At 43.6% G+C, this 12904-nt stretch overlaps 1 protein-coding gene across 6 annotated transcripts in view; it reads left to right on the forward strand.

Annotated features, from left to right (window-relative positions):
- Positions 1–469: 469 nt before the first annotated feature.
- Positions 470–12904, forward strand: part of tbc1d4 (TBC1 domain family, member 4) — a 47463-nt gene continuing 35028 nt past the window's right edge. For 4 of the 6 annotated variants that reach the window (XM_054746746.2, XM_015966009.3, XM_054746748.2 and 1 more), the window contains exons 1-5: positions 583–1201; positions 11039–11167; positions 11247–11478; positions 11628–11875; positions 12450–12539. In XM_054746746.2, coding sequence (XP_054602721.1) covers positions 815–1201; positions 11039–11167; positions 11247–11478; positions 11628–11875; positions 12450–12539 — 1086 coding nt within the window. In that variant the 5' untranslated portion in view covers positions 583–814. Of the gene's footprint in view, positions 1202–11038; positions 11168–11246; positions 11479–11627; positions 11876–12449; positions 12540–12904 lie in introns of all 6 variants that reach the window. The other 2 variants (XM_054746744.2, XM_070544051.1) reach the window with 2 other exon arrangements.

Raw genomic sequence — 12904 nt, forward strand, 5'->3', positions numbered from 1 at the left:
AATTTCAGTTGTTTGTAGTATAATCAGCTGCCCTGTGGAGGTCCCTCCGACCACCACAGCCTCAGAGACGAGGTTATATATGGCAAAGGTTCTATTTTGGGACAAGAGGAGTTCTAGGAATATGAAGTTCCCTAGAACAGCTCTGATACTATAAATCAGCACAAGCTGCTATAACAGATTGCTGCCTTATTCACGAGCCTCTAACAGACAATATAAGACAGAAGCAAGAAACAGCATTACTCCAGAGGCTGGAGATTGTTCCCACACACTTTCCATTTATCAGCTGCTGGATTTTGGAGGAGGCGGAGCTCCGCGCTGTCAGCCGCTCCGCCTCCAAGGCGTTTTGGAAGAAAGGATCTGAAGCAAGGCAACTGCTCTTCTCAGGACAAGCATCAGTATTATATTCAAAGGAGATTAAAACTGTGCTGGTTGAAGCTTCCGTGTAATTTTAGAAGCGGGACGGCGTGAACGCGCCGCCCTGCGCGCTTTTTGGAGCGACGTTCAGCACGTCAGGAAACCCCGATTTCTCAGTGCGACTTGTGTTTACACAGGAACCATCCAGAGCCACGTTGTAGCAGGCACGTCGGGACTGAAGCCTTCTGTGCAGGGAGTGCTCACCTGTTATTGCAGCAGGGCTGGAGCTGGGAGCCAGGCGGAAGGAGTAGGGTGAGGACATGTGCATGTAAGCCTCGTTGCTTTAAATCTGATCATGGAAACTGTTGCAAACTAAACCAAGTGGCCTGTGCTGCAGGGAATGATCGGGGATAGTCTTTCTGACAAGTAGTGAACGCGTTTGGGGCTCAGCTGGAGCAACATGGAGAGTCGGGATGAGAGAGAGAGGTCCGACAGGCGCTTCGTCCTGACTTATATCGGCTGGAGTTCGCTGGACAGGCGGACTACTCTCCCCATGCTGCCGTGGCTGGTGGCCGAGATCCGCCGGAGGAGCGAGAGGGGCGACGGCGGCCCCGTCATGCAGCCCAGAGAAGTTCAACTGCTGCTGCATCCCCCCTTCGTCCGCTGCGTCCCGTCCAACAGCAGCAACTCATCGGTTTTTATCTTCGAGCACAAAGCGCAGCTCATCTCTCGCTTCATCCACAACAGCAACGATCTGAGTTACTTCGCCTACCTGCTGCGGGGCCAGCCGGACAACCCGGAGTCTGAGATGTCCTGTCACGTGTTCAAGGCCTGCAACCCTAACAAGGTAGGAGGCAGGAGGTTCAAGAGGAAACTTCCACCAAACTTAAAAAAATAAAAAACACCAATTCAGATTTAGAAGGCCAATACCAATTTCTAACCTGCAGATACAGATTTTTTTTCCCATTACGATTTAGCTATAAGAATTTAATAAGCAACCGAAACCCACCCTCACCCCAGTGGTGTTTTCAACAACATTTCCAAAAAAATAAAATAATCAATTTTCATCCGCTTATCCGGAGTCAGGTCGCGGGGGCAGTAGCCTAAGGCGAGAGGCCCAGAGTTCCCTCTCCCCAGCCACTTGGGCCAGCTCCTCCGGGGGAATCCCAAAATATTCCCTGGCCAGGTGAAAGACATAGTCCCTCCACCGTGTCCCGGGTCTACCTTTAGGTCTCCTCCTGGTTGGACGTGCCTGGAAAACCTCAACAGGGAGGCGTCCAGGAGGCATTCTGACCAGATGCCCGAGCCACCTCAACTGGCTCATCTCGATGTGGAGGAGCAGCGTGTCTACTCTGAGCCCCTCCCGGATGACCGAGCTTCTCACCCTATCTCTAAGGGGGAGCCCAGCTACTCTTCGGAGATAACTCATTTTGGCCACTTGTATCCGCAATCTCGTTCTTTCGGTCACTACCTAAAGCTCATGATAATAGGTGATGGTAGGAACGTAGATCGACCGGTAAATGAAGAGCTTCGCCTTCTGACTCAGCTCTCTCTTCACCACAACAGACCGGTACAACGCCCGCATCACTGCAGACGCAGCACCAATCCGCCTATCGATCTCACGCTCCAGTTTTCCCTCACTCGTGAACAAGACCCTGAGATACTTAAACTCCTCCACTTGGGGCAGGACCTCATCCCTGACCCGGAGAAGGCATTCTACCCTTTTCCGAATCAAGACCATGGTCTCAGATTTAGAGGAGCTGATTCTCATTCCAGCTGCTTCACACTCGGCTGCGAACCGCTCCAGCGAAAGCTGAAGATCACAGTGCGATTGAGGAGGTCTTCGAAGTATTCTGCCCACCGATCCACAATGTCCTCAGTAGAGGTCAGTACAGCAGCACACCGTCCCCACTATAGATAGTGTTGGTAGCGCTCTGCTTTCCCCCGTGAGGAGCCGGATGGTGGACCAGAATCTCCTCAAAGCCGTACGGAAGTCTTGCTCCATGGTCTCACCGAACTCCTCCCATGCCCGGGTTTTTGCCTCGGTGACCACCCGAGTCCACAGGCCAAAAAGACCTGATAGGACTCTTTCTTCAGCTTGACAGCATCCCTAACCGCCGGTGTCCACCAGCGGGTTCGGGGGTTGCCACCACGACAGGCACAGACGATCCTGCGACCACAGCTCCGCTCGGCCGCCTCAACAATGGAGGCACGGAACAGGGTCCATTCAGACTCAATGTCCCCCGCCTCCCCTGGAACATTTTGTTAATTCTGTCGGAGGTGGGAATTGAAGCTCCTTCCGACATGAGACTCTGCCAGACGTTCCCAGCAGACCCTTGTGATACGTTTGGGCCTGCCTGGTCTGACTGGCATCCTCCCCCACCATCTGAGCCAACTCACCACCAGGTAGTGGTCAGTTGAGAGCTCCGCCCCCTCTTCACCCGAGTGTCCAAGACATGCGGCCGCAGGTCAGATGAAACAACAACAAAGTCGATCATCGAGCTGCGGCCTAAGGTATCCTGGTTCCAAGACCTTTAAGTCTGAACATGGTGTTCATTATGGACAATCCATGACTGGCACAGAAGTCCAATAACAAAACACCACTCGAATTCAGATCAGGGGGCCGTTCCTCCCAACCACACCTCTCCAGGTCTCACTGTTGTTGCCCACGTGAGCGTTAAAGTCCCCCAGCAGAATGAGGCAGTCACCGGAAGGAGCGCTTTCCAGCACCCCCTCCAAGGTCTCCAAAAAGGGTGGGTAGTCTGAACTGTAGTTTGGTGCATAAGCACAGACCATAGTCAGAACCCGTCCCCCCATACGTAGGCAGAGGGAGGCTACCCTCTCATTCACTGGGGTAAACCCCAACGTACAGGCACCAAGATGGGGGCAACTAGTACTGTATGTCCACCCCTGCTCCATGGGTGAAAGCCCGGCGACTAGGCACTCGCCAACGTGCCCCACCTCCAGGCCTGGCTCCAGAGGGCGGCCCCGGTGACCCACGTCTGGGCGAGGGAACGCGGTTTCCATTTATATATGTATATGTATGTATATATATATATATATATATATATATATATATATATATATATATATATATATATATATATATATATATAAAAATCTGATTTCTATGTTTAGACTTGGGCCAGTTCTGATCACTTACCGATTTATGGAGCATCTCATAATACTAAATGTATATTACTTCACATATTAACCTATTTATCATGTGTGTAAACATATAAAGTATTTTAAAAATATTTAAAGTAAACTAGGTTTCTGAGGTTTTTCATGTTAGCAATGACTTGCAGTTAAAGTAATGACAAAATGTTTATATATACACTAACCTAAAGGATTATTGGAACACCTGTTCAACTTCTCCTTGATGCAATTATCTAATCAACCAATCACGTGGCAGTTGCTTCAATGCATTTAGGGGTTTGGTCTAGGGCTGGGCGATACGGCCTAGAAACAAAATCTCCGATTAAATTTTTAAAAATTCGATTTACGATTTTTTCCGATTCTCTCTCCCCTTCAATTATTAAGAATAGCAATAAGTACGAATGTAAAGCACCCTAAAGCCAATTTTGCTTTTTATTTATTCACAAGCAAGACAAATGTAACCCTCATTTCTGAGATGAATATTAAGTGCATGAACACCCTCTTGGTATAAAAGTGCCACGCTCCTTGTCCGTCGCAGCAAACCCAAACCAATTCCAAACAACGGATGATTTCATTCTTTTCTTAGGAACAAACTTCCCACTCTCACCGGTGCCCATAGAGTCGCTTGCTGTTGCTGTTTCATGTGCGTGCTGTGACGTTGTTGTCGCGGTTATGTGAAACTAACTCTACAGAAGCTCTGGGGGCCAAAAAGTTGCTATTACATAAAAATTTGATTTACTTTTTTTAATCGCCCACAACAAAAAATTCGATTTAATTCATTAAATCGATTTATCGCCCAGGCCTCGTGTGGTCCTGGTCAAGGCAATCTCCTGAACTCCAAACTAAATGTCAGAATGGGAGAGAAAGGTGATTTAAGCCATTTTGAGCGTGGCGTGGTTGTTGGTGCCAGACGGGCCGGTCTGAGTGTTTCACAATCTGCTCAGTTACTGGAATTTTCACACAACCATTTCTACGGTTTACAAAGAATAGTGTGAAAAGGGAAAAACATCCAGTAGGCTGCAGTCCTGTGGGTGAAAATGCCTTGTTGATGCTAGAGGTCAGAGGAGAATGGGCCGACTGATTCAAGCTGACAGAAGAGCAACTTTGACGGAAATAACCACTCGTTACAACCGAGGAATGCAGCAAAGCATTTGTGAAGCCACAACATGCACAACCTTGAGGCGGATGGGCTACAAATGCAGAAGACCCCACCGGGTACCACTCATCTCCACTACAAATAGGAAAAAAAGGCTACAAGTCGCACGAGCTCACCAAAATTAGACAGTTGAAGACTGGAAAAATGTCGCCTGGTCTGATGAGTCTCGATTTCTGTTGAGACATTCCAATGGTAGAGTCAGAGTTTGGCATAAACAGAATGAGAACATGGATCCATCATGCCTTGTTACCACTGTGCAGGCTGGTGGTGGTGGTTTAATGGTGTGGGGATGTTTTCTTGGCACACTTTAGGCCCCTTAGTGCCAACTGGGCATCGTTTAAATGGCACGGGCTACCTGAGCATTGTTTCTGACCATGTCTATCCCTTCATGGCCACTATGTGCCCATCCTCTGATGGCTACTTCCAGCAGGATAATGCACCATGTTATAAAGCTCCAATCATTTCAAACTGGTTTCTTGAACATGACAAAGAGTTCACTGTACTACAACGGCCCCCACAGTCACCAGATCTCAACCTGATAGAACAACTCTGGGATGTGGTGGAATGGGAGTTTTGTAAAATATTGTATGATCTTGTGCGATCTGATGGCACTTAGCGGTATGAATGACTCTCAGCTATGATTATATCAAATATCAATGAAAATCGCAGAGTTAAAGGATCATGAGGTGTTTTCAACTAGAGAAATCCACAGACAGACGCAAAAACATCATCACCCTCCTTTTGGTTGCAGATAATAACTGAATAAACTCCATCTAAGGTGAAATTTAGCTGTTATACATTCATTTCAAGTTGATGAAAAATTGAGTCGTTGGAACATGTGCAAACCAGCCAGATTGGTCAAAACACCAGACACGCCCAACATCGAGTGATCTGTTAGAACGACTGCTGATGTTCTGATCTCGGTGGCATGTTTTCTTTTGCCCGTGTTATCTGAAGTTGCATTGATTGGAACTGCCCAGGTTCATGTCTCTTGTGACAACAGCTGGACAGGCATCGAGTCAGCACATTTTATTTTCTGCTCAGCCATTCTTGAGTAACAATCTGAGATGTGGTAAACGGCCAGAAAACCAGGAACGTGAAAGTCGGCGTTTGAACGTTGAGGCTCACTTTCTGTTTAAAGGCCCGGAGCTCAAGAGCTCACCCCAGTGGTGCTGATGGTGCCATGGCTGTAAAAACGTGACATTCATGCATGTTTTGTTTTCGTAGATGAGGGTTGTGTGGAAATTTGAGGCAGTTCAAGCGTGATTCTCCTCTGCCTGCAACCCGATCTGACGCTTCACACTAGCTGGTGCTTTTCTAGTTGCACCAGTGATACAGGAAACCGTCACAAATAATGTTCACAAACAGATCTGCTCACGTTTTTGTTTTTAGCTAGAGTGCTGGATCATGTTTCCATCTCACACACAGTCTGTTACTCAGAGGAAACAGCATTTCTGGCCTCTCAGCTGAAGTTTGGGTGTTTTTAACAGTTTGAGAGGCTTCTTGAACATACCTCAGTCAGTGTTATTACGCAACAATAACTGGTTTGGCTGCTAGGAACACATGAAAGCCATGTGGAACGTTTGGGTTGTTCTGTTGTCACATAAAACTGTTGAAGCCTTTGTTGATGGGCGTTGTATTGTTGAAAACTAAAGAAATAATGAATGCAGCTTCAGGATTTTAGCCGACAGCCGTGTTTGCAAATCTATTCTTAGCTGAGGACATGACAGGGATGCATTGTGTGAGGAGGCCTGGCATGGATCAAAATGATGTTAAAGGTTAAACACAAAAAATATATTAAAATGCTCTTTGGATGTTTTAAAGATCAGTTAAATGAAGATCTGGATCAGTTAGTTGCTCTCAGAAAAAGTCATTTGTAGTCAATGCTGAGAAAAGCTGTGTCATCATGGTTGGTCACATAGAAAATCTGGTGTTTTTAAATCAGGTTTGGCCTCCTTTACTTGAAATTCTACCTCATTTAGTTTGAGTCTTTAAAGCTGCCGTGAACCAACACAAATTAGGTGTGGTTGAAAGGGAAAGCTCCACCATTTTGAAGTGTGTATACATCATAAATAATGATTACCATCTGATTTACTGTAGATGGCTCTCTGAGCAGCTTATATGGATAAACAAAGGATACTAATAGCCTAACAGCTGGTCCAAGTGCAGCCAGAAACCAACCGTTTTGATGATTTCTAGTCTTCCGAGCAGCTCATGCAAACATAATTTACACAAACATTGTTTTTTGCATCACATGGTCATTAAAATAGTTAATATCACCTGGGAAGGTTTATTAAATAATGTTTTCTATGACATTTATGAGATTGTGGAGGTTTTAAGCTGGCAGCAAACTTCTCTGGTCTTGGCCAAGCCCAGACTAGCCCATCAGTCCTGTTGGACATCCACTCTTATTTTTAAACACTGATGCTACCAAAAAAAAAAAAGAGAGAGAGAGAGAAACACACTTTAAAACATATCACACTGGCTCAAATGTCTGTGAAAACATTTTCAACACCAGTTAGACTCAAACAAACCAGCCGTCTGAGCGAGGGACTCAACGCCGCAGTTATGAACATTCATTTAGATCCTAAAAAAAAGGAAATTTGCCAGAAAATTTTATTCTGAACTTGATTATCCTTCTCTTTTTGTTTTGAGCTTCTGGTGTGACTTTAAATATGTCCACAGTGGAAACTTGAGCCATTTTCACTAATATGTTGGCACCTTTTTGGCATCAAAACAACTTCCTTCCTTCCTTCCTTCCTTGCATCGCCCCACAAGGCTGCCACTGATCCCTTTACAGACCGAACAGACAGCTGTGGACGCTTCCACACCTCATGGTGTTAAAACGAAGCTGCACGTGTTTCTCCCTGATTTCACAGATGTGCTCCAGCTCAGTCCTGTGACTTCCAGCTCAGACAGCAGAACTTTAACTCCATCATTCAGCCTTGTTCGGAGCATAAAGCAGGCTCAGCTTTAGAGCTGATGTGTAAAAACAGACCCTCTGTCGTCCTGCAGGAGCCGTTTATCATGCAGTGACACAGGAACACAACTCTTGAGCCAAGTCTGAGCAGGGTGATGTGGACTGAAATGTATCTGAGCCGTGAAGCTAAAACGGGTGCAGACTTTTCCTCCTTATCAGCGTCTCACTGGAGAAGCGTAACGTTAGTGGGTTGATCTTATCGTGCTGAAACATGCTTTCATAAATCACAGGAAGCAGTTTGTATAATTCATAATGTTTGAATTATTTTCCCCGCTCAACAGCAAATGTAGCTCATTTGTCAACTTTTAGCACAATGTATTTGCATGATTTTACAGTTAGCTGTAGGAAAAAAGCAAACTATTTTGTTTTTGTCGTTTCCAAATTTGATATAATTACCTTACATGCATAAAATAATAAAAAGCTGCACCACTTTGCACTCATCCTCACATGCTGGCATGCAGTTTTACCTCCTGATGCGTTGGCATGAGGGCCATCGTGTTTAATGTTGACACAAGAAGGTTGATGAAATCAGCAGCCCGGTTTGTCTTAAACCTGCAGTCATGCTTAATGTAAATGGAAACAAGCCATCTTTGCACTTTAAGGTTTTGATTATTAGAGAATTAAATACAAATTAATTCTTTTAAAAGATTAGGTTTGGGGTTGAACTTATTATTCTTCAGGAAAAAGATGAATTCCTAAGTAGAATACATTTGAAGATGATTTTCCAAGAGGAAGAGCTGAACCCAGCGTTGGACTGTTGTTCTTAGAGGAGGCCACTAAGTGTGATTTAAGGCCTACTGAAGGGAGAAAGGCCGAGCTGAAAGAAGACGATCTTTGTGTTTACTTCCTCCTAAATGCCAAAGCGGGCGTTTGTGGAGACGGAGCTGGTTCACACCCAGCGTTGCTGTTATTGTTTGATAAATCCCTGCAGTCGTGGGTGAGAGTTCAAACAGCTTGAAGTGCAGCTTTACATGTCGAAGAAAAATAAAACCTTCACCTTTCCTCTATTTTCTGTTTGTTTGCCTTTACCTGATTCTTTCTAAGGAGTTTGCACTTTTACTGGATTTAAGCTGCATTCACGACAAATGAAAGGAACACAGATCACCCTCCCAGTTTTAAACCACAACGATTTTATGTTAATAAGAAATGATGGAGTTGTTGCTGCATGAAGCAGAGTTTTTCTGTATGTGTTGACCCAACAGACAGCTGTGATTGTCAGACATCAAGGCCCCTGAATCACCTTGATCTAGTGTTATCTCAATGCTCCGCCAGCGCTGGGCCGTGTCTCTTCCCACAAAGGCTACACCAGCTTGATTTTAAGCGCTGCAGGTGTTTTCACCCCGGTGATCTACATTTATAGAAACTAGTTTCTCCCTCGAAACAAGCTCTTAAACGATTGTGTGAAAGTCTTCAAGTATTCCTATAAAACAGGTCATGAAAACAGCTGGAAAAGTGGTCAGAGTTCTTGTGAGGAGATTTCTGAGTAGCACCACCTCTCTGGTCTGAAGAGTCTACAGACAACTGTCTGAACCACTGGGAGAAATGTGTGACTGTAATCTAAATCAGGAATTATCAGGATTTGGTCTGATTTTTGTTGGGATGTTTAATTTAAACCACTTCCTGTTTTCTTCTGTTGTTGCATCCTGTTATTCTGGTCTATTTCCTGATGTGTTTTCTAACTCTTCCCTTCTGTGTGGATCCTAAATATTGCTGCTCAGGAATTCCTATGCTGCCCTCATCTGTTGTAATAACTGGTATCAGTGGATGAAGCCACATGTTGTTGTCTTAAACGCAGCGTCTGACTGAAAGCTGCACCTCGGCGGGTGGAGCTTGGTGGCTGTTAGCTGCGAAAGTGTTTTTATTCTTTGTTTTTTTGTTATTTTGGTTGTGAGGATCGTTGCAGATTGTGCTTCTTGATTTCTCATGGAACGATTAGCATTTTTCCTTTTTGCTTGTGTGTGTGTGTGTGTGTGTGTTTTTTTTTCTGGATGCATGTATTTTTATTCATTTATTTTTAAATTTATTTCATTTATTATTAAAATAGAAAAAAACAATACTAACAAATAAATTGAGGTTTCTCAAACCAAGAAAATGAAAAGGGAACAGAAAGAAGAAAACTTACGTTATCTGCCTCTTTTAAACTAAAATGACATTTTTACAGTGAAATAACAATAATTATAAATTAGCCTATACAAAGTGATTGCTTGACTGGTTAGCTAACTTGAGTTCAATTTGTAAAGAAGAAAGAAAAAAATTAATAGTAATAATAATTCAAAAAGCAAAAGGATTTTTGCACATAAACCTATTCATACATATATACATTAAAGTGCATCACATGCCCATATGCTTGCACATACTTCATCTATACATATCCATATAGACATACACACGTATCCACTACATATACACAAACACATACATACATACATATTTGTATACACACACACATGAATATTCCTACACACATCTCTTTATTACGCTTTATTTTTTATTATTTTTTATATAATTGAATTGCACGTATATGATTCCAGTATTTAATTTTAATTAGTTTTTTAAAAGTAAATATTGTTTTTGCATCCTTGATTACATTACCTAGCTTATTCAGTATTTTAAATCCATATACAGAGACACAGCGCTCCTTTATAAATATTCTATGCTTAGGTATTGTAAATAATTCATGTCCTTTTAGTTCATATTTACTCTGTCTTTTTATGTTGTTTTATATGTTGCCAAGGTACACATCAGCTTGTGTTAGCGCAAACTCAAACCGTGTAAAGGCCAACACAAACATACACACCTTCAAGCCTCTGATTTGTTCCAGTCCTCTTCTGGTTTTCTCTTCAGTCCCATAAAGTGATGATTTTTCTCCCGATAACGTTTTGTCAGTTGGTGACAAAACGTTAGCAGCTGTTCTGGTGATGGTATACTTTCCCTGATTCTGTCACATATTTTTTTCCTGGAAAATGTCTCACAAACCACAGGACAGATTAGAATTAAACCATCAAAAACGGATGTCTGAAAGTCCTTTTATAGCTGATATGTGCTTTGATTGAACTCAAACCGAGATCATTAACACGAGCAAACATAACAGTAGCCAGAACTCAGTCAGATTTACATTTCTTAACCTGAGATTTGGTGTGTAAGTAGCTAAGAGTAATCCTCAACACACTGTGTGAGATGTTTGCTTAAATCTGTGGGATTAATTGTTGGAATCAACTCAGATAAAGATGGCCACCACATCAAATCAACTACAGCATGCACAGAAGGGGGATTATGTGGTTTTATTCTGCGACAGTCGGCTTTTTTTAAAACTCTTTGTTGCTTTTCTTTGCCTAAAATTCCTTTTTAGTAAACTTTTGTCGCACTTATTCCTTCCACTTGGCTCACAGGTCCCTGAGGTGATCTCTAGTATTCGTCATGTGTCCAAATCCGCTCTGAAGGACGATGCCAAGCCCAGACAGGAAACAGACGAGGCCTTCTACAACTCCCAGAAGTTTGAAGTACTTTATTGTGGCAAGGCAGGTATCAGAATTTCAAAATAGAAGTTTTTTTTTATGTAAGTTGTGTTTTTTTAAACACATTTTGTTTGGTTTTCAGGTGACAGTTGGCCACAAGAAAGCTTCGTCCACCCTCATTGATGACTGCGTGGATAAGTTTCGTGAGCACGAAACTGAGCGTAAGCGCCTGCGACTCCTCAACGGTCAGCGGGGGTCGGCTGAGAACACTTCTGTGGAGTTTCTCATGGGGGGAGAAGGAGATCCTCTGTCTTCTGCTGTGAATGAGGATACAGAGGAACCAGAACCCCCCGAGGTGGAAAACACAAACAAAGGTGGAGATAAAAATCTATCAGGAGCTCAAAAAAGAAATTAATTAGAGGCATATAACTCAAATAACTGAAAGTCCTTTTTCACGTACAGAAAATGACACATAACCAGTTTAAACTTTGTAACTTGGTTAAATTTGTATTTCTTTTTGCAGGTAAATGTTCATCCGGCAGTACCAGTCAGAGCAGCCTGCGAGGATCCTTCCCGGAGTGCATCCTGGAAGACTCTGGATTTGAGGAGCCCCAGACGTTCCGTACACGCTGCAGCAGCCTGGCGGGAAGCCTGCAGAGGAAGCCAGGGGAAGGAGGCATCATGGGTCCCGCCACACGCCGCAGACATGCCAGCGCACCAAACAACGTCCAGCCGTCGGACTCAGACAAGAACCGCACCATGCTGTTCCAGGTAGAGGACACGCAGGAATCAGACCAATACAACCCATAATATTTAACCCATGCATGCAGTGGAATATGAATATCTGGGTTTTTTCCAGTGAGATTGATGCAGCAGCAGTCTCGAGCATTTATGCTGCTCAGCTTCTCTCTGCTGCAAATCATTTCTACGTGCACGTGGCTGCTAGTTAAAGCCCAAACCTGCCGCTGATTTTCCTAAGAAAGCTGCAGCTCCTGCGTTAAATCTCAGACCTAAAGCTTTCCTGTCTTCTGGAAAAGCCCACGGCTTCTTCTTAATTGAAGACATGCAGGCTGCAGCGTGAGCCAGCTGCCATTCCTCACACTCACTGCCCTTTTCCTCATGAGGCTAATTTTAAAAACTAGAGCACAACGCTCAATATGAAACTCCATGCAGCGGTCGATTATGGGAAAACTCACTGACGCAGAATAACCGGCCTTGATTTATAGTGTATGGATGTATAATGCCTGTCGATGAGCAGCCAATTGCCTTAAAATGCTCAATATGAGAAACAAAAGTGCCTCTGTTTGAATGAGGCGTGTCTGATCTGATGGTTTGTGTTTCACAGGTTGGACGTTTTGAAGTAAACCTCATAAGTCCCGACAGTAAAACAGTGGTACTGGAGAAGAACTTCAAAGACATCTCGTCCTGCTGTCAGGTAGCGTTATTTATACTTTCTGTTTTTATACCAAAATCCTGTAACCCTAAAATAAGCTGAGAGGAATTTTGTCCCAGATTGTCTTGGATACAGCAGGGTTTTTATGCTTCATCTTTAAACTGATAGACAGATGCATCCTTATCGGTAACATGGTAATCTTGGATTTTATTAAAGGTTCAATATCATGCTATTTAATAAAAAGCTATATTTAAAAAAATAATAATACCTCCACGGGGCGTTAAGAGATGTGCAGAATGAAGGTCATTTAATTTAAAAGCTATATTTTAATTTAAAAAAATGCAATATTTATTTTGACGGGCACCGAACTGGGTTTATGTTTACATCTACCAGCCAATAGATGGCAC

Source organism: Nothobranchius furzeri, chromosome 14 (assembly GCF_043380555.1).
Source record: "Nothobranchius furzeri strain GRZ-AD chromosome 14, NfurGRZ-RIMD1, whole genome shotgun sequence".
Classification (NCBI taxonomy): domain Eukaryota; kingdom Metazoa; phylum Chordata; class Actinopteri; order Cyprinodontiformes; family Nothobranchiidae; genus Nothobranchius; species Nothobranchius furzeri.